We start from the raw sequence: 22,823 nt of genomic DNA, 5'->3' as shown, positions 1-22,823 counted from the left end.
ATGGGAAGTCGTGGGGAGAGTTTACCATCCTCTTACCTGGCATCTGAAGGTTACTGAAGGCCAGACTAGACCCAGGCAGAACAAGTTAGAGTAGTCCCCAGCCATGCTTACTTGTGATCCACTTGCCAGACAAGATCACTCTAATTCAACTCAGGAAGCTTGTCCTGTGCCACAGGTTGTGTTCAGTGGGGGAATGGTGGCACTGATGGAGGAGTGCCAGGGTTAGCTGCCAACTGGCTGCCCCAGGTGGCTTGGGATGAGTGCTTCTTCCCAGGGGTGGCGTGAGCTCTGCCCCACGTGGCTGTGCGCGAGAGAAGCTTGTCGCGGCTGAGAATCTGGTCCTTCAAGTTAAAAGGGTTGAAATATGCATGAAGCATAAGGTGACATTTTGAGTGTCTCAGATCAGAGCACGGACGTTACTGAATTTAAAATGTAAGTGCAATTTCCTGACTAATGCCAGTTCACTTTTGTATTCATGCAGTGATTGTTCTTTATTCTTAAAATAGCTCATTTTGCCTGAAGGTGCAGGTGATATCTTTATGATAGTGGAGCTATATTATCCAACATATTACAGCTGAGACCGTTGGCTGGTGCAAGGGCCACCTGTAAGCTGCCTTTTATTGTTCTCAATTTATATAACTCTTTTGTAGACCATTTGTTTGTGATTTGCTTCAGCAAGAATAGAAAAGGGGGAACAAAAAAGAAAAAAAAGAAAAGAGATGCACTGGAGATTGTGGTGTTGTCTCTCCCTTCCTGTAGGTGAGCTGTATGATTTGCTATTGTGTTTCCAAGTTTCTGAGTCCTTTCAGATAACATGGGCAGTTAAATTGCTTCAGTAGCCTTATACCTCTGCAGAGAGTTTGCCTGTTTCTTAACATCCTGTGCTTTCTGTGGTGAAGTGTACAGGATATTATAAATAAGATATTCAATAAGAATGAGATAACAAAAAGAACTCATAGATTTGGTGTTCATTCAAAGAAAAAAAACCTTGCATGTAGTAACAGCCACAGAAAACTATAAGCAGGCTTTCCGGCAGAGTAGGAGCATCCCGGATCCAGAAATTTGCTGCACCAAGTGTAAAAATGTGGGGGATAGAGCTGTAGCTGTGGCCACCACAGAGGCAGGACAGCAACTAGAGGGAAGGAGGGAACTGGAGAAAGAGTTTTTCTCCTGGGTCTGTGTGCCTCTATCACCCTTCACCAGCAGGTTAGAGTCCTGCTGCCCTACATGCCTTAACCCCTGACTCCACATGGGGAGCAACAGCATGCAACTACACCTCCCCAGGCTGTGGCAAAGTGGATGGGGACCGAAGCAGTTTTACTGTCCCCAGGAACCTGTTGCTTTAGGCTCCTGGCTGCTTTGCCTGTGAGCTGTTTGTAATGCCACCACTTGCCTTTGGTTCTGCTACACACAAATAAGGTTAGAGGAGAGGCTGTAGCAATTACAGGAGTGAATTGTCATGGCATAGGAATTTGTGGAAGTGATGCTAAGGCCCCGGTCAGAAGGAGCATTTTAAGTGACACACCTGCTAATTTGCCTCAAACTAACCTGCTTATTAAAAAAGAAAAAAATGCACTGCTACCTGCGTGCAATGAAACCCAACTAATCATCAGTTCCTAAAAAGCTTGACTTGAAAGAAAGGTACATTTGACATCCAGATGAGAGAGGTGCACAGGAGTCTCAGCAGGTTTTGCTGTAACTCCCAGAATTTGTGTGCCTTTTTCATACCTCTTTGGAACAGACCCAGCCAGACATCTATGCTTTAAATTCCATATAGGACATAATTGTGGTTGCGGTTGCAGCCGCTCTCCTTGCCCATATTTTTATTCATATCTTTAACTGTGCACCCTCCGATGCGTCACTGGGGAAGGAGCAATGAGTCCCTTACTCACCTCTACTGTGCCCAACACAGGAACCTTCAACTAGTAGATACTACAAATAATAATAATAATCAGGAGTGGTATGATTAGACATGGATTTATTAGGTGGGAACATGGTATGTATGTTTGGGAAGAGGGGAGTGAAGGAGAGGAGAGAAGTTTGAGGGTCTCAAGGCAACGACAGCCTGGAGATTGATGACTCAGCATTTCTAGTTTAAATGGTTTGACATAGAGATTCCGACAAGTATTGTGTAATTTTATTTTAATATTTCTCCCTGACATAAATAAGGCTTGATGTCTGACAGAATAATCACCAGAACTTAAGCAAACAACACGCTTGCCAGCTATAAGGTGTTTCTTCTGATGATTCAATGTATAGCTTTTTGCTGGATATTGCAAAATGAGATACGTTTGGTGTTTGTGCAATTCTATTTCCTGTTTGGTTATTTTTATGTGCATCTTTCTTTTTCTCTCCTGTGTACAGATGTTCGTATTCACCCCATGGAGCCTATGCCCAAAGCAAACTTGCCCTTGTGTTATTTACCTATCGACTACAGCATCTTCTGACTGCAAATGGAAGCCATGTGACTGCTAATGTAGTAGACCCTGGAGTAGTGAATACTGAGCTCTACCAGCATGTTTTTTGGGTTGTGAAAGTGGTCAAATGGATGACAGCCTGGCTATGTTTCAAGGTATGCAGTTTTTTAAATAATTTTGTTGCCGTGCCCCTGCATTGTGAAAGCCACAGTCAGCAAGGAACTGAGGGTGTTTCAGAGTTTTTAATAATGTGTAGTCTTTATTGCATTTCTCTATGTTGATGAGACCTACAAAGTTGATAAAGACAAGCTTTCCCCCAAACAAACACTTACTTTATATAGAGGGAGTGAGCTCTCACAGTAGGGGAAGGGAGTGCTTTTCACTGTTTGTGCCCATGCACTGATGATCTCTGCCCTGGTCTACCCACGCGCCTCTGAGCTGTGCATGGGGGCAGAACATCATCCTAACATGGAGCCAGAATATGCAAAGTGTTCCTCAGAAATGTCTTGTACATGTCTGCTTAATGAGAAGCAGACATGATCTGGCATGGTCTACATGTACGTAACAAGTTACAGAGAGGAGGGCAAAGGGAAGAAGGAAGCAGTACATACATGATGGTGGGAGATGGCAGTGCTCCAGGATATGCAGGTCCAGGCAGTTGTGCTCTGGGAGGTGGGACAGATTTCAATTAGCTTTTCCATCCTGACATATATTTGTAATGTGTTTGATTTTTTTATTATCCATTCCTGGTCTGCATTAGGAAACTTAAGCTGTTCGATAAAACTGATCCAGAAGTGGGGTAAGACCCAATTATGGGTAACATTTTGTAGGGATTTTAGTAGATCAATCTGAAATCAGTTTAGCTGTGTAGGTACAATCTCCTCATGCGGACAAGCCTTAGGAGGGCTTGTGCTGAGAAAATGCACTGCTTATAACTCTTTCAGAAAGTAGTTTTGGATTAGGTAAATGGAACTTGATTTCATTAGAGAAAATTGAATGTCCTAATTAAAATCAAGTATTTTAGATCAAGGGGCATGTCTCAAAAAGCAAATTAATTTTAAACTTTGATATGGAAATATCACTAGCTTTCATTTTAGAAATGAAACTGGAGGCTGGAAGAGTAGTTGTAAAATAAGATGTAAGCAAATAAATGCATATTTAAAAAAATAGTATCTTCTGAGTGCACCTTGAATATTGCAATAAAATTCTAATAAGAATGCTCATAATGTAATGCATTCTTAAAGAAGCGGAGTGCAACTTTGCCAAACCATATACATTAAACTAGTTTTGCCTCTTGTAATTGCCATTTAAAATATCATTCTCAGGTGGTGGGGTTTCTTCACTGGACTTACTTCACCTTGCTAACATAAGAGTTTCATGTAGCTGTTAAGGTTGTGCTCAGCATTTCCTCTGAGGTGACAAAATTCTGACAAAATTCCTGTGCCTGAAAGTGAGTTTTTAGTCTCTTGTTTACAGCACCCAGTCCTCCCCAGTTTTATTGGTGTGCAAAGGGAGACATTTTTGTGTTATATTGACAGTGTTTAGACACTGAATGGGATGTCACTGAACACATAAAATGACATTGGATTTATCATAAGAGGGAATCTCATACTTACGACCCTAATAGTAGTGTCACTTCCCATTCTTTGGATGAGATACTGCTCGAAAGAAATTCTGCCTTGCAACAGGCAATGGAGAGACATACTGATTTTCATGGAAGTGTGATGTCTGTACTGCTTGAAAAGCAAATGTATCAATTTCTTTTTGAGTCAGAATAGCTTCAGGTTTGGATATCTGAATGCTTCAGTTATCAGATTTTCACATTTTTGTATAACACTTGATATGTTTTTCCTATAAGCCAAAGGAGAGCAAAACTCTTACTTTCACTCTTCCCATATTCCCTTAGACTTCTTAGTTACAGCTTCAACTCCTACTGTTTACTTATTGCTTATTGCTCAGGTTATGCCTATGTATTCAGAAGTGCTTCATCCCAGAGGTGTGCCTTGTTTGGCTCTGAAAGAACTGCATTGCAAGATGTTTAGCTCCACAGCAAGCCCACATTGAAAGCCTGCCTGGCAATTTTAATAGTGCTCTACTGAGGGCTGTAGTGCTCAGCATTCAAGCCTGCGAGAGTCTTGTGTTGGTCTCATGCACTAGGATAAATTTCTCCTGAGAAAAGTACAAGAAAATTCAGTTGTGTGGTAACATTAGCTGATAGCTGGTAGTATGGATTTCTTCTCCCCTGGAATTTTGTTCCCAAGTGCACTTTTATGAATCTCTCTTCTAAGATTATGGCAGTAATGCAATGAAAATGAGGTGGTGGCTCTCTGATCATATTGATTTTAACTATTATCATCCTAAAGTATGCCGGAGTGGTTTCTGAACATGGGCAGGAAATTGCTTCACCCACTGCAACCTGGCACTCATAAGAGCCAGCACACCCCAGAGAGCTCCAGTGAGGAAATGCACCACATCACAGTCCCTCAGGAGAAAGTCAACATGTTGTTTGATTTAGTTCCAAAATATTGCGGCAGAGCCTTCACTACCTTTAAATGCATTTCTGCCAGCACTGGTACCAGTTACATTCGAGTAAAATACCTCCTAGGGATTGAAGCCTGGTGCCTCTCATTGGGCTGCTCATATTTGAGGCAGCTCAGTGTGGCAGACAAGGCTGACGGCTCAACATCCACCTCAAAGCTGCCTCAAGATATTTAGGTACTTAAACAAATAAACCTGCAGTCTAGTAAATAGGCCATGATGCAAAATCTCCTCAAAGTTACAACCACCTGAGTTTCTCGAAACTGCAAAACTTTATCTTTTAGTCTCTAAACATAGCTCAGAAAAATCTCAGCCAAATGAGTTTGATGTTTTTTCCCCCAAAAAGCTGGAGCAAGAGGTACTACAGTAGAAATAGGATAGGCCAAACTAAAGGATCTGGTGACAGTCATAAAATTTGTGAAATGAGTTCCTGCTCTTTAGAGGTGATGGTTTCATTCTTTCTCATCTTGATTCTTCGTCAGGAAAGTTATTTTCTGCTGCAGTCCCTGTTCTTTAAATTTACACTTTGCAAATATTTTCTCTATATTTTTCCTAAATGTGGATTTCACCTGTCACACACAAGGGAGAAATCATGTTTATCTCTTAAAAAAACAAATTGATTTCTATCTCTATGACTTCTCAGGGGAAAAAAGGCTGATGAGCTGACCTCAGCAGAGTGCAGTGAGGTATGTTATCCCTTTCAGCGCCCATATGCCTTAGTAATTTTTATCATAAATTGATCTTTTTTAAGACATAAAGTCCAAACTAGTAAACAATAACTAAATCATGAGATGATAATGGCCTAAAAAGTCATTCATCAATCATCAAATTACAATTTAGCTAACTGTGCAACACACCAGATTTAGTGTTGGGTACTGTGCAAGCTGGAAGCCAGGAAGTACCATTTCCCTCTCAAGTATTTCAGCTTCTGCTGCAAATACTGAATATTCATTCCTAAGCCAGATGGTCTCTGCTTGTGATACAATTAAAATGCCTTAGAGCAAAACAAAAAAAGTTGACTCTCAATAATGTCCAGTAACAGGAACTGTTCTGCTTGATATGACTTCATTATGGCATCAAAGTAGGGACATTTCCCACATAGCAATGTTGTAAACTTCCCCAAAGCCTTGTTTATTCTAAGCTTGGTGGACATGTCATTATCAGATATAGAGTATTTGGTCCTTTCAGCTGCCTCAGATTGGTATTTAGGCAGGCATTGTGCAAGGAAGATCCCGTCCCAGCTGTCATTTCCAAAGACATAGTGCCATGTAACTGATTACTGACTGACAAACTGAAAACAAGTAGGATTAGTGACCCTGCCAGCCTGTAAAAATGAAGGGAAAGGCTTCAGGAACATGGGATGGATAGACATCAGCCAATATAAACTAGTACCTTTCCTTCACCTTGTCAAAATAGGCTTAAAGTTAGTGTAATTTTCCTATAACATTAAAAAAACCCATGCTCCCAGTATGTAAGTGCGGCTAGAAAACAAGATCCAAAGGACCTGGATTCATCATTCATGCTAGAGGACATAGTCATGCAGGTTTTATTGCAGCATTTCTTATTCAAACTGTCCCTTTGGCATTGTGAGTGTAATAAATTTATTTCATCCTCCCCCCCTCCCCTAGATGTCGGGAGATAAACACATCACAGCACAATAACGCCAGCTGTAGAGAATAAGAATAATTAAATCCCACAGCTGAAAGCAGCAATTCAGCAGCAGCATCATCTTCGGTCCATGGGAGTGTGTGGTCCTCACATAAAGCTAGCCTGGACCTTTCTCACAAAATGAAAACTCCTTGCAGAAATATATAATTTGCAGTTAATTTTTTTGAAAGGTTTTTCTGGTCACAAACATAGAGAAGAAAACAGTCTACTTTATTCCAGTAACTCTGGTCCTTAAGCAGGTCCCAGTTTTGCATAAGGGGATCTAAGCTTCAAAGTCATAAGTGTCTTTTTTTCCAAGAAATATTTTATTATTTGTACAGCCATAGAATGATTCCAGGAGGAAAGATGGAGGGACCCGCCTGAGAAGACCAGATTCATAATCAACCATTAAGCTCACAAATTCTGGTGAATTGGGTTTTTTTCTTGCATGCGAATCCCTGGACTTTCTTAGACATACAGGTCCTACCTGTTATGAGGTATGTGGATGGAGCTTGGCTGCTTTATTTAGTCTAAACAGAGTGGCTTCTAAGCATAGAGCCTTTTGAGTCTGTTCTAATTAGTATCAGACTCATCTAAGGTAGTCTGACCCTCAGTGCATGCCTGAATAGCATTGGATCCTGGTCTCCACTGAACCTTGTGGTTCCCTTGCATCCCAAGATATCACTATTTTTGTGCCTGTTTTCTCAGGCCTAAGTAGTTAAAATATTTGTTTTAGGAGCCACGTTGGAAGTTGTCAGAGAATGTTTTGATGGCAGGAAAATGAAGGCTTTGTGCTTTGTGCTTCAGTGCATGGGTCGCAGAGGGCTACAGATCCTGTACAGGACAGCACAAAACTGGTGGGATTATGGTGGAGTGCAGCAGAGAGAGTTAAGACTGTTGAAGTTCTTGTTTATAACTCTTATTCGGAGCAGCTGCCGGTGTGATCTATCCCTAAACCACACCCAAATTTCCTCTTGGACGGTGCTAGTTGGAACATGCCAAAACACAGTCACGTAGTAAGCAAAAAAGGAAGCAGTGTGTACAGAGATCCATCTCATACCCTGTTGCACAGTTTTAGTGGTTTGATTAAAAAAAGAGAGGCATTTCTTCTTTTTTTTCCCTCTGACAGTGTGAAGTGGGAAGACTGTCTTTCATCTTTAGAAATTGTTCACAGAATAGGAAAACTGTCTCCATGGCTAATGTTGCCTGCAGTATTGACCATTTTTAGCTAGAAAACAGTCTAAAGAAAGACGAGTTAAAGCTACACAATGCACTATGTGAAAAGCTGTGCTTGCTCTGGGTGAAATTGTTTTGGACTGGAATGCAACTGAAATGTAGGAAGCATACTGAAAATAGGTGTTTGTACTGTGTAACAAAGGGTTTATCCCTAACTCCTATGTGGTAGAGAATTGCTGATTTAACCTGAAAGCTCAGGCACATTATTTAATTTTTTCTGAAGGTATTTAAATTTGTATTCAAAAGAGTGAAGAAAATACTCTCTGCTGCTGGAGAGAGTAAGTAAACAGTTAAGAAATTGTGAAAATATGTGAGCCTAGCCAGTGTTAGCACATCAGGACCTATCATCCTGTAATCAGTAACTCTTTTCATATTCGGAACCCACAGCTAGTTAGGAAAGACATTTTCCATCAGTCAATCAGTTTATTCCTTGCTAACATTTTTTGGCAGTACTTTCTTACATATTTGGTTAATATCTTTGTGTGGTAATCTATTCCTAGTCAGACTTGTTGAAAATGGAGAAAACACAAAAGAGGAGGATAATTTGTTGTGAATCAAACACATGCCAAGGCCTCTGTACTGATTTCTCTCAGTTTAAAAGAAGCTACCCACTATGCCTCTAATGTAAAGGTCTCAAAAAAGCAGCTGAAAGATTGGGGAATTAGAGAATCTTGAAATTTCAACTAGACTATTAGCATAATCTTTTAAATTAGAGGTTACAGCACCACACTACTACTATGTATTTTCCCTCATGCATCAGGAAAGTTCCACCTCCATCACCATGTGCTTAAAATTCCATTTTATTTTGGTCAGATAGTACAACACTGTTGGAAACCTGAGCCCACTGGCAGCAGAATACAGGGCAGCCACTAATCTTTCTCATCATCCTATCTCTCAGAGAAATAACAAAGAGAGAGGAAACAACCCCAGCCCCAGTAAAATGACCCATTCAGCAAGGGTAGGAACAGGAGTTACAGGCAGTTTCTGTCTTCCATGTGAAAGTGTTGTAAAATCAAGTTAAGAAAAAAGACCATTGGCTTCCCTTGAAAAATCCTACGACTGAGCTTATGGGTGAACAGCAGTTTGGAATTAAATCACTAAAATAAGAAGATGCAGAGGAGGAGGAGGTTGTGGGATTGCATATTCAGGCATATAGATAGATAAATAGATAGATAGATTCACACACACACACACACACACACACACACATATATATATATATACACATTTATTCTTGGACAGTTTGCCACCAGGTATGGTGTGCTTTATAGACCCACTGCTATTTTTCCCGGAAAGGCCTACCTAAATTCCTCATTGTTTTGCAACCTGTGAGTAATATGTCCATAACAAAACAATGTGATAAAATTTATATTACAGAGTCCCATGACCTGATGATCTTACTCACTACAGAAAAAAAAAAAAAAACTTTAGGAGGTTTTGGAGATCTATATGTTTTCCTTTCCCCCTCTCTGAATGTGAGTCTTTAACTTACAGTAGTCAAAAGAGACTGAAAAACTTTTCAATGTGAAGAAATTCTTCAGTGAATAATGTAGACACAATTTTTGGTGGTTGTCTTGAGCTTTCAAAGATTGACAGAAAATGGCAAGTTCTACCAAGAAGCTGAAAACATTCCCTTTTCCAGTGGTCTAAGGTATCCGTGCCTGGAAGTCAGCTCTGACAGGTCTCCTAGTTCATAAGTATCTGCAGTATAAATCATCAGAGCTGTCCATCCAGTGATCTTCTCATGGTCACTGGTAGTGCTGGACCTGTCTTATCCTAAGATAAATATCTACAGTTAACCAGGTGAATTCAGTCTCTCAAGTGCCCGTTTATCCCTGTGAACAACGAATGGGTCCTCTGGTGACAAGCTCAGCTGTGGATGTCTGTGCTGCATAAAGGTAAAATTAGTTAAGATGAATCCCTTCCCAAGGTACAGGACATTAAATTTGTGTTAATTAAAAAAAATGAAGATAGTAGGGGTTTAGATGTGTATAGGATATAATAGGAACTATTCTAAAGGTGTGTTCTAATATCTGGGGCAGAAGCTGTTTTTGCAAATGGCAGCTCTAAGGAGTATCAGACAATTTCCCATGTAAGTAGGAAATGTGCTTGTGGGCAGCTACAGGTGAGGAAATCCCAGTTACTTATGAAATGTGTTTCTCAGATGTGTTTACAATTCACGGTGTGCCTCCACAGTTTATCACATAGCTATCGCCATGCATTTGCATGGGTAGTTATGTGTATTCCCTGTATGTGTTTATAATAACGTTATGTAAGTAACAAGAGAGAAACGTGGAAAGCAAGCAGCACCCACTGTTTGAGGGAAACCTCAAAAGAGCAAATACGTTTTTCTAATATAACAGGATCATCCACCACCCAATTTTGTGAGTTATGAAAAGTTTCCATTCAGAAGTCACTTGAGTAACTCTGGCTTTAGCAATGACTGAAATGATTATGATTGCAAGCCACAAACTTTTGTGTTTCATTTTGGAAAGAGTACTGAGATACTGCAAGATGTAATGCACTTGGTTCTTTTTGTTCTCATTATGTTCTCAGCTAAGTACTTGGGATTTGGTGGGTCTTAACAGGTAAAACAGCTCCCATTTCTTCCAGAAGAAACTTGATCCTAGATGTGGTCAAAACACAAGACATTAATGCAATCTGTCCGGAGTTAGTGGTTTGTATACATTATTACATACTTAAACTTTTACATACTTTAAATTGTGTTTGTGAGTCTCTTCAGGGCAAATGGCTACATCTACCTATTGCCATCTCAGTGCTGGAGAAAGGGAAGTTACCATAGGGTTTACATCACTACAGACAAGGCACTCAGGGAAATACAGAACATGTGCAGAAGAGGATTTGGATGAAACCTGAGCCATGTGCAATAAAACAAGAATGAAGTTGGACAGCTTATCAGAGATGGGATTTATAGCGGTATTTACTTGGCCCCATCATGCTGACCTACTTTTCTGTCACTGGAATAGGAAGGAGGTACTGCCTGCTGCAGGCCCTAGGCTCAGGCATAATCTGAAAAAATGAGTTGGTCCCAATGTTTATTAATTGCTCATCAAAGTCTTGGAGCTAGACACCACCAACTTACAAGTTTAACTTACTGTCTTATCAATATTTTATCCAATCTAGTATATCTGTTACTTTTTGAATGAATAGGAGGGGGCCAGAGTTGGTGCCCTGTGCTTGGCAGCCCCACGTTCCCAGGGCTTTGCTGCGAGGCACTGTGCAGTGGCTCCCCAGCCTTGTCACATCCCTGCAGCTGGCAGCAGTCTGCCGAGGCTGTGTCTCAGGAAGAGAGGTATCGATTGACTTATTCAGTATTTTTGCCTGACAAGCTTGAGATGCAAAGTTCAGTCTTCCACAGCCTTCCACTTGTCTCATACGATCCTAAGATGATTAAAAATGTGGAAAGGGAAAAGCTGTCACATTGTTTTTGGAGCTCAGCGTGTTGAAATAAAACTACAGATTATGAGTATATTTTAGTAGGTGCTTCCCGCCTGGAGTGCTGCATCTAGCTCTGGATTCCCCAGCAAAGGAAGGACATCAGCCTGTTTGGAGGTGGTCCAGAGGAGGGCCACCAAGATGATCAAATAGATGGAGAACCTTTCCTATAAGAAAAGAGAATTGGGATTGTTCAGCCTGGAAAAGAGGAGGCTTTGAGGCGACCTGATTATAGCCTTCCAGTACCTTAAGAGAGCATACTAGAAAGATAGGTCTTATTTTTACAAGGGTGTGTAGTGACTGGACAAGGGGGAATGGCGTCAAACTGAAAGAGAGTAGGTTTAGACCAGTTATAAAGAAGAAATTCTTTATTGTGAGGGTGGTGAGACACTGGAACAGGTTGCCCAGAGGATTTGTGGATGCCTCATCCCTGGAAGTGTTCAAGGCCAGGCTGGATGGGGCTCGGAGCAACCTGGTCTAATGGAAGATGTCCTTGCGTGTGGAGAGGGGTTGGAACTAGAGGTCCCTTAAGGTCCGTTCCAACCCAAACCATTCTGTGATTCTAAAAATGATGTAGGAAAGACACTACTGTGGGGAAGCATACTTGTTTTTTTCTGTCAGGGCTGTGCGTTGTCTAGTTACAAAGGCTATTTTTATGATTGCCCAAGCTGTGAATGTAGCTTGGTCATTCCTCAGAAAGGAGTTCAATTATCACAGCTTTCTTGCCTCATGACCAGTAATGACAAGTTAGGTCACCATTTTCCTTTCCATATAAAATTATTACTTCCATCATCATGAAATTTGCGGTACTTCATCAGTGGCTTTGTGCAGGTGTAGTTGGTCAGAACCTGCTAAACAAGTAAATAAGACCTGAACATAAAAACATTCAGGTCTGAATCTTACTGCATATTCTTGTAGCAAGGATTATCTGATTCAACTTCATATCCTCTATGTGGAATATTGTCCTTTCATACAGCATGTAAAACATGTCTGATCCTGCTTCTTAGACATTCTCTTTCATCTGGGGCAGGTGTTTTATTTTTCTTGCTTGGTTTAGGTTTGTGGCACACGCGTCCTGTTTTAAATGCCTGTTATCTGGGGAAGTGGATTAAGGTTGGCACAGATACATTGAACCCTAATCTCTTTAGAGGGCCTGAAAATCTCCAGAGGTAGTAAGTACTTCAGATGTTTATAATACTAGGTTCAGCTGATGCTTGAAATCCATTCAAGAAGATCTGGAAGACAGGAAGAAGGGCATTTTACATAGTCATTTTTTTCTAAATTTATTTGCCCTGTTAATATTACATTATGTACACTTTTTGCTCAGGGTTTTTTTTTAGTGCTGTGGTAGGTGTTTTTTCCTCTCATATTGAGGCAAGCCTCTAGCACTGGTTTCACTGCAAAATATATCCATCACCCAATATCTTGGCTGTACAACTTCAACCTACTTGTTATAGCCCTAGGTCAAAAGCAGATTGCTGGTGTCAGCTGTTTCCAGCTGCTTGAAAAAGTGACAAAATATAAAATGTTTTTGTTCTCAGGTACCTGGATTTGTCATCTCCAGGTCACTACACAATGGTTTACTCAGAGGAGCCAAGGGGATTATAAAGAAGCTACACTTGTACATGTGATGGACAGTCTGTCCCATGCTCTTCTGGTTGGAAAGAAAGAATTTGCAGCACTAGAGTCTTTAGAGCTTTGTAAATGTGGGCAGGTACCATCCTGCTCGAGGATGGTACCGGTGCTGCTGTCACTGTAACCATAAAGGCAACACACGAGTGTCCCTGGTGGTGCAGTGGCTAAACCACAGCGTTGTCAACGCTGAGATCAGGGTTCGATTCCCGGTTAGGACACTCCCCGGGCAGATGGAGCTCGTTAGTCCTGTAAGGCAATCCATCTACGTCCTGAGGACCTCGCTGCCACCGTCCAAGCGTGCTTGGCCCCGGCAGATGAACCCCAGGATTAAAGGGTGGGCTCAGTTCCGCGCACACTGTGTCTCACCTAAAAAAAAAAAAAAATCCAATGCGCAGGCTGGAAGGTGGAAAGACCTTCCCCGGTTCTTCGTTCGCGAAGAGACTGGCCATTTACATTTTTTACATTTAAAGGCAACACACCCTTTTGCATGTAGATTTCAGTTTGACTCTGTAGAAGCTCTGGACAATTTTTTTTCTTCTCTTTATTTTCAGTTTATATCATGATATCTAGCAGTAATCTTTAATCAAAATATACAGGAGTGAGGTTACTTTTAAGGAAACAATTTAGACAAGACAAGAATGAATTGAAGCAAACTGACTGGAAATGTATTTACTTTGAGGAACTGATAAAAAAATAAGAAGAAATAAATAAGAAACTTGCTTCTAATCAGTGAAATCAGACTCTGGAAAAGGATTCCACAGAGTGGCAGCTATAAGAAAACTGTTGTTTTTATGATGAAGTTTAAATAGCTTTATGGAGAAGAAGATCCATAAGAAGAAGAGAAGTTATCTGCAAAATTAGATCAGAGATGTCCCGGGAGGTCCCTGTAGTCCCCTTTTCCTTCTAAATTCTTATTATTTTTAGAATCCTTTTTATTTTACCTCTGGTGTATCTGTTTTGCTCCCATGCTGAAAAGAAAAAAGAAATCCTGTGTAAGGATTCCGATAGTGAAGATTTGCCAAGAAACATCCATTTTGATTTTGAACTTGTTGAGTACCTAGCAAATCTTTCTTTAGGAAAATCATTGGTGAAGATGTACCATTTCTTGCACTTGCCTCCATGCTTGCCTTTTTAGACAGTAGTTCTTCCAGTTGTTAATGATGAGCTGTGTTGAACTGTCCAACAGTCCAGTCCAGGCTCTTGGCTACAGGAGAAAAGGGAAAATGGGTGCTATGGGTCAGACTGAAGAGGCTACAAGGAAAATGAGATCTTTTATCATCCTGGTCAAGAAATCTGTGCATGCTGTTAAAAAATAAAATAGCCACGATAAACTGAAAATGAAGCTGTAGAGATAGTCAGCACAGCTCTCTGGTTAGTCTGCAGTCTGCAGGTTACAGCAGTGTTCTTCAAAAAGTTGGTGAGTGCTCAAGAAACCCCTTTCAGCAGAGAGGCCAGGCCAACCATGGGCAAGTGTGACCCTTGTGTGAGAGAGCACACCTTCCCCTGTGTTTCCACAAGCAGCTCAAGTCTTGGGTCTTTCTGACTGTCTGGTTTGCATAAAGTACCTTCAGGGTGACTGTACTGAGGAGGCTTATGGTCCTGCTGAGAGTTGGTCAAGTAACTGACTCCAGCTCAGTGTCCAGAGTAGACTGGTAGGGGTTAGCAGGGCAAAGGTTTCCATTCCTATAATGTCCAGAGCCAAGAGCTGGGTTCAGGACTTTGTCTAGAGAATGAAAGTTATTCTTAGTTTCTTTTTGGAATGTCAGATCTCCTTCTCCTGAACTGGTATTTTCACTGCCACTTGCCATATATTTCGTAATTGGATAATTTATACTACATGTTTTAAAATTTTTAAAAAAATAAAATAATTAAAAAATATTTTATACTTGGGGCGGGTTGTTTGTTTTTCTTTGCTTGTTTTGCTTTGCTTTGTTTTGTTTTTGTGGACTTTTTTATTTAAACCATGATGTGCTATTTTAGAGAGGTCAAAACTAGGTTCTTGATCTGTCTTGTGTGGGTCTTTCAAATGAGAGCATTAATCCTACTGCAAACTACTGATCATGGATCTATTATGATAGCTAAGAGGCGTCAATGCTCTAAATGACTGAGTAAAAGCTTTGCCCTCTGATATGAATAACTGTCTACATTTCAAAATAAATCCCTTGGATTATACAGAAAATTTGAACTGTCAAGAAATAAATGGTGTGGTGAACTGAAGCATAGGTCTCTTTAGATGCCCTCAATTTAGCTGTATTTCAGTAATCTCTCATTCACCTTTCATTGCTGTCAGCAGGTTGCTGGGTTTCTTTTATATTTATGATGGAAATATCTAAGAACCATGTCACTGAGATGCATGTGTTTTGCCACTTCAAGGGATTAGTAAATCGTGCATAGTTTTGCTAGTAAACACCACATTACTGGGTCATTTAAGCCACCAGAAATTTCTTCATGTAAATATCTTTCTTGCATAAAAAAATTCCTTATTTTCATATGTGGTAGGTGGAAGATATTTTTGATAAGTAAGTGCATATAACTTCATTTCATGTTTTTCTATGTTTTCATTTTCAACATGTAAAACTTTTTCTGTAAAACCTTTGTTGAAAGCAGATATTTATTAACAGAATTTCGCAAATATTATTACAGTTGCACAGTGCCTTTATCATTGAATAATAGATGTATCTAAAATGCTGGAACCTGGAGTACTTTTCATGTTTTGGAGTTACTTTGCTTAAATCTGTGTTGACTAGATAATTTTCATGTTAAAATATTATTTGCTTTCAAGTATAGAACTTTTTAATATACAAAACTATATTGATAAAAAACATAATTTCCTTTTTAATCGTATACTAAAAAAAAAATGTAACCTACTGTAGGTTTGCAAGTTAAAAAGATATTATTAAGTAGTTTTTCAATAATATTCTTTCACTCTTAACCTTAGTCACTTGCAATACCCAAGAATTTTTAGGAAAGATAGATAAATAGCCCTAACAAAATGAAAAGCGCTGAATATTTTGGAAGACAACAAGATCCTTTTCATTTGATCTTCTGTTTGTTATTGTCACTGTAGATTATGGATGAGAACACCTGCAATTGTCCTCCAGTTAATATACTTTTGAATTGGAAGAAATGGCAGAGCTACACAGCAGCTGGCAATTGGTCAGCTCACCTCCGTTGCAAGCCTTTAAAACACTGCTTCAGTGGGACTTCTTAATGATGAAATGCACAGGGATGGCTTTTCTGACAATCCGTGGAATGTGATGGATGATAGTAACCTTTTCTCTGAATTAAACCGCAAAACCAGGAGCCAGAAGGCCTTTACGCTCAGAGCTTTGGAATAGCAGATCCTTTCCTGCTCATCATCTCATAAATACATTTCTAATATTTATTTTTAAATTATGGAAATATATTTTGGGTTATATTCTCATCTCCATTTCATTGAGCCTACTTCACCCTCTATGGTTTACTTATTAAACATAGCAGCACTTAGCACCAGTCAGAATACTGTCTAAATTATACTTCTTTTTCAACACAAAAGTAAGCATTACGAGTTTGAGCAACGCTCTACTACATGCAAATGAGGTGTATGCTGAGAAAATCTTCAATCTTATTTTATAATTTCTCATACTTGCCCAAATAAAAGGATAAAAGTCCTGAGTGAGCTTTTTTGGAATGGCTTTATGTTTTCAGAGGAGGTAAAGAGCAGACTTGGCTCAGATATCTATTTTTGCTTAGAGAAACATTTTGTGTAAGAACGTGTACCTCGGTGCTATTTTCTCTTCTGATTTCTTTTCGTGGTTTTGTTTGTTGTTTGGGGGTTTTTTTATGCTGTGGTCATCTGCAACTATTTGTAAATTCTTCATAATATTAATTTAGACTGAGAGAAGAATCTCTCTTCAAGAACCAAACCTCTTTTCCTCATTTTATTACGTTAGTAATTAAAAAATATTGCTGTTTTCTTTTGCAAACTGTAGCAAGACATCCAAATCTGTTTCTACTCACAGCTGGGCATTTATTCTTTTAAAAATCTGTCCCTCCTATCAGATGCTGCTGGTAGCTGTTGCCAGATGTTTGAGTAGCTGTGCTCTGATGGCAAGCATGAAGTTGTTTCAATTTGTTTTCTGCGCAAGGACCAGACGTTTGTTCTGAGCTAAGCAGAATTGTTTGCAGTTAAAAACTAAAGTAAATCAGCATCATTTCAGGATGTAAACCAGCCATACCTCAAGCCACATGTGAATCAAAAAGAAAAATGTGAGCGACAGAGGAAATCGTCTTCTTCACTGCCCTGTACATCATGGATGTTTGTTTATGCAAGTGAAAAATGAGTCGGTTACTCTCTTCCCTGTGTTAACAGAAGAGGATTCAGATTTTTACCTTGAACTATTTCATGCTTTTTGCTCTGCACAGGGATAGTGAGAAAAACAAGGCAAAGGGCTATATTTAGAGAACTAGGCCAACAGGAATTCGTTGGTTCCCTGTAGGAGCCAGTGACATATTTGTCTTCCTTGAGAGACTTTAGTGAGTACTGAGGCACATTGCTTCCAGGCCTGGCCACCTCATGTACTTCCAGTTACTCTGAGACATAAACAATTGCATGCAGAAAAAGAAACTGGGAAGACTTAAAAAATCTGAAGTCTGGCAGAGTTATACTGGACCCTTGAGAGGTGAGGCCCTGATCATTTTGTGACAGACAATGTCTTATGCAAGAAAGAGCTACCATGGCTACAGCACTCTGGTAATAGTCATGCCACTGCTGGTAGTTGGGCTTATCCATCAGATGCCTAGCTTTTGCTTTTCATTCTAGTATCATCAATATATTCACTCTAACCTTTAATATATTCACAGTATAACAGGCAGGAAAAATTACACTGGGACTAAGGAACAAAGGCAAATACTGCTGAAGAAATTTTAAATAATGTGCGGATCTCTAGTGGGCATTGATTCATGTCCTTCATGGTGTCAATAATTGTTTGTGAATTGCAGCCATTTTTTCCCCTGAACAGAGCATTACTCCTGAAATACAGTCATTACCTACTGATTAGCTCTATAGTCATTTTCATGCATCAGTAGTGACAGTAAAAAAATGAGTAACACTTACTTTAAACTAATGTGTAAGATCTTTACATTGTTCATGAATAACTGAAAGGAGTCTTTAAAATATATTTTTTATCGCAGAGATCACAGTGACATTTTCAGTAGCTCTTAAGTCTCGAGATAAATGGGAAAAGCCTAAAGGGCTCTTTTGGGTTTTTAAGGGTTTTTTTGATTGTGGAGTTGCAAATGTTCTGCTGTCTCAGGACAGGACTACAGTAAGAAGGGCATATTTGTCATTGTTTAGTGCTAATGTAATTTCCTTTTTTTCCTGCCGTATGACTCTCCATTTAATCCCAGTTGTTGGTAATGTGCTACTTTTTTGATTAAATGATGCGACCTGAGATTCAGCAAGGAAGAAATAATCTATTTGTTTCGCAGACGGTCAACAGCTATTAAGGAAGTTCAGTGGTTTTTTTCAGAGCCATGTAGAGTTTGCAAAGTTCGCAAAGAGTTGGAATCCTCTTTTATTGAACACCGATTTAAAAGTAAAGGTCAGTTATGTTTTGGACACTAAGGAGTTTATGTAATCAATAAAAAAAAAGTTCGATTATTTTAACATAAAAAGTGCACTGCTTGAAAGCTCTTGCTTTTTGACCGTGGCTCCCTTACAGAGCTCAGGAACTAAAAATTAGCCACATTGGCTCAGCAGATGTTTGCAGAGCAAAGTGTCCTTTGCAGCTTGTCCCTCCAGCCACAGGAGTGGCTCGTGGCCTGGCAAGGGCCATGCAGAAGTAGGAATTGTGGCTGCTGCTGCTGTTCTTTGTGTCCTGGGTCTAGCCCTGCTCACAATCCTTCCCTGTGGCCCTGCATGGCCAGCAGGGTAACATGCTGTCACACTACCCTTTCAATGCCTCTTGCAATTTTGCTGCAAAGAAGAGCCTTGTTTTTTTCCTCACCCTAAGGGCTTGGTACTACTTGTGGCCCCAACATTTCTCCTGTCTTCTCAGATTGTTGTTGTTGACAAGGTTTCACCTAATGTTTCCCTCTCCTTTCTCTGCTGCTGAAAGGCTTGAGTGCAGTCCTTTGTTTGCACCAGAGATGGTAAATGACTTCTGCCCCAACAGCTCATGCTTTGAAGGCTGTTCTCTACGCCATTTTTGGTTTCTTAAAAGGGGCTCAAGCCATGGATGGGTGATCCAAGGAGGGCAAGTGTTGGTGCTGCACTGGAAACTCTTCTTCCCAGAGCCCCTTTCTCCTCTTCATGGCATATGGGCTGCAAAAAGGGATCTGAGCCAGTGGGGCAAGTGGTACACTGATGTAGCAGCCACACACTGCTGTGAGGTTACAGTGAGGGCCTGGCAAGAGGCATTTAGGAATTCAGGAGGAACAGGGAATGAAAAAGCACTGAAACTATCTGTAAGACTGTAGTGGGGTGGAATGAAAAGGCGGGCAGAGAAATGGATGAAAGTTTTCTCTGCAGACCTGCTTTGTATACCAGATAAAGAAACAGAACCCTAATCTTGAATTGGAACAATTCAATTCCACTGTGAAGTACATATTAAATAACAATAGGCAGCTGCGAAGCTGTGCAGACTTGCAGGTGAAGAGCAGAATTTTAAGCAAGCTGCTGGGAAGGCAGGAGAGTCAGAGGGGAGGACAGGGACAGGTGGTCTGCACTGGCGTTCGAGCCTCTGCTCAGACTTCAGACTGTGCCTTTACAAGTTAGGAGCAGTTATTTAGACCACAGCGCAGTTCTGCATTAATTCATTGGGTGTTTTTCTTGGGAAGCAGAACTTTATTCGTCTAGAGCATCACTGCTTGCAGTGTATCACCTTGAGCGAATGAGTGAGGGGGGAGGGCTCATAGATTGCACTCTTGAGGTTAAAGGATACGTGTAGCAAAATGACATTACTGAAGAGCATAGTTCAATGTGATCTCCCTAAACAAAGTGAATTATTTTGGCACCAGATGAATCGATAACATGTATTTATCAAACCATAAAGCTTCACAGTACTTGCTTTCCATTCTAAACAACTGCTCTAATGTTTATGTCAAAAAGCCATATGAATTCCAGTGCAACAGACAGTCTTCTGGGGACCTTAATGAAAAGAAAAGGTTAATTCTCACTGTTATATTTGGGCTACTGATAGCTCTGCAAGTGCAAGTCTCTGGGCCATGGCTACCTAAATCTTTAAAATCTTTTTGATACTGGTCCAGTATCAAAGCCACAGTCAGAAGCTCTCTGCAGACACAGGAGCTACTTGAGAATGAAATAAAAGTAGTATGAAGATTTTCAGGAAAATTTTGCTGGGATTTTTAACATCCTTGCCCCCAAGCTTTTTTTTTTTTTTTTTCTTTAATAGCGTATTAGGGAAAGATTTTGGATGTGAAAGGGATTAAATGTTTTTCTCCTTTCCAGCTTTTTACTGTCTTTCAGATAATGAGATTTGGCGATTTACTATGGACCTCATTTTTGGAACTTGAACCTATTCTTGCTGAAACAAAAGCCAGGATAGTCAGTTTAGTCGTTTCCACAGGAATGGGGTATGCCATGTCACCTGTACAGCAATGTGACACTTCTGCTGTGTCTGCTGTCATCCAGAAAGGAAACAGGAACATGGCAAGGACCACATCTGTCACCAAATCCAGTCTAGGCTTTTGGAATGGATACACAAATTTTTTTCACTCTGTTACCTTAATGAAGGTTTGAAAAAAACCCTTAGAAATAAGCCTGGATCTAAATTTCACAGCTTCAGTGGATAGTAAATCTGGGTCTTTCTACTTACCGGTAGTTAACAATTTTCAGTACATCCCACTTTCATGCTTTCCCTTATCTGTTCCACTGAAAAGAACTGACACCTTTGTTTTTCCCTCATCCTCCTTGCAGATTATTAATGCTATCACTTGTCCCCAGGTTAACACCCCTCTTGGCACAAAGAGCCTACCCTTCTTTCAGACCATTTAGCTGATTAAATGAGATGAGCTTAAACTCTTGAGTAATTCTTTTCAAGATGGAAGTTTTTTGCTTCTGTTTCAGACCTTGGGAAACATTTGTGTGACTGAGAGTCTGTGTGTTTGCTCTCTCTGTAATGAGCTCTTCAGGAAAAGATATGATGCCTCAGATCTTGTCTGACATAGTTTTAGAGACATAACTAATCTCATTGAAACAACAGCACTATTTGCCTGTCTAAAGTTATACAAGTTCTTTGGGTCTCTTCTGAATTTAAGCCATTGAAAGATTCCTTTGCAAATAGTAAAGAGCCCCAGGGTTGATTGATTTAAGCGAAGAGATTTAAGTTACAGAGATTAAATTCACTTTCAGTCTACATAACAAAAAAAATATTTATTTGAATAATCAGATTCAGTCCTCCTTTGCATTTGCATTTTTAGTTATATTGTTAAAAACAAGTTGATTCTAGTGGGTTAGTAAGCATTCAGATATGTTAATTTGTAGCTGAATATAGCATTTGCTGTTAAATTTAGTACTTCTCTTGGGTAACTGAGAGGATAAGCTACATAGACAGCTCCATAATCAATATGGTTTCAGAATCTATCTCTTATTTCATGACTTTAGCATTCTGATAGCATTGTGATAGAAAATGGGAAACAGTACTTTTGCTTACAGGATGACTCATTTTTTTTCTTTGCTTTTTTTTTAATAAGCTGCTTCCAGATGAAGTAGACGTTAAATAAAATGAAGAGCACAGTAATTTTTAAAGGTTTTATTACTTAAACAGAAATACCCTAAATTTATTGGGCAAAACCAAGGGTGTATAATCTGTGATAACTGACTTAAACTAACTAATTCTCTTTACTGTATCTGTTAGAAAAATAGGATTAGAAAATCTGAACCACTCTCACCTAATTCTATTGTTTTGCTAAAATAACTATAGAAAATTAGTCTAGTCTTTTTGTTTTCCATCTTTACAGTATGTTACTAGGGACAGATCCAGATTAACACCCTTGTTTTTATCTTTTTTGCATATCATTTAAAGATTATAATTTCAAGATTAAATAATGAAATTACCAGCAACTGGAATTATGGGAAACATAAATTTCCAGAATAAGATTCCTTCCCTCCCCACCACTTTCATCTGTCTTCCAGCTTGGGCTTTCTACTCTCAATTTTGGGAATATTGTGAAACTATAATTTAAACACATTAACTATATAAAAAAACAGAAACTCAGAGCAGTGCTAAACTCATGGACAGTGCTAAATGGTTGTCCCTGTTTGGGCCCAGATAGAGTTAATTTTCTCCTTAGGATTTGGTACAATTTTGGATTCAGTATCAGAATAATGTTGATAACACACTGATGTGTTAGCTGTCACTATGTGGTGCTCATGCTAAGCCAAGGACTTTTCAGTTCCCCGTACTCTGCCAGTGAGGAGGTGCACAAAAAGCTGTGAGGGAGCATGTCCAGGACAGCTGACTCAAACTGGCCCAAGGGATATTCCATGCCATAGGACATCATGCTCAATATATAAACTGGGGGGAGTTGGTCAGGAGACACTAATTGCTGCTCGAGGTCTCACTGGGCCTCAGTCAGTGGGTGGTGAGTAATTGTATTGTGCATCACTTTTGTTTTTTGGTTCTCTTTCTCTCTTCTTTTCATTATAATTTATTAGTATTACATTTTACTTTATTTCTATTATTAAACTATTCTTATTTCACCCATGGGTTTTATCTTTTCCTGGTTCTCATCCCCATCCCAAAGGGGATGGGAGGGGAGCAAGTGGCTGCCTGGTACTTGACTGACAACTGGGACTGAACCACAACAATAGTATTTGGTGATCTGCTTGAAACTTCTTCCTTCCAGCCAACTCAGTGTCTTCAGGAATGTCATGTTTCAGTCCTTCAGAAA

The 22,823-nt window shown here is 39.8% G+C and overlaps 1 protein-coding gene across 2 annotated transcripts in view; it reads left to right on the top strand.

The window, feature by feature from the left end:
* DHRSX (dehydrogenase/reductase X-linked) overlaps positions 1-22,823 on the top strand; it is a 206,842-nt gene that overhangs the window by 173,148 nt on the left and 10,871 nt on the right. For both annotated transcript variants that reach the window (XM_027891383.1, XM_027891382.1), the window contains one exon: positions 2,365-2,572. In XM_027891383.1, coding sequence (XP_027747184.1) covers positions 2,365-2,572 — 208 coding nt within the window. The remainder of the gene's footprint in view (positions 1-2,364; positions 2,573-22,823) is intronic.

The sequence above is a fragment of the Empidonax traillii genome, unplaced genomic scaffold (assembly GCF_003031625.1).
Source record: "Empidonax traillii isolate 1590-97213 ecotype Southwest subspecies unplaced genomic scaffold, ASM303162v1 scaffold320:size708019, whole genome shotgun sequence".
In the NCBI taxonomy this organism is placed as follows: Eukaryota; Metazoa; Chordata; class Aves; order Passeriformes; family Tyrannidae; genus Empidonax; species Empidonax traillii.
The sequence above is the reverse complement of the archived record's forward strand: the minus strand, read 5'-3'. Positions and strand labels throughout refer to the sequence as shown.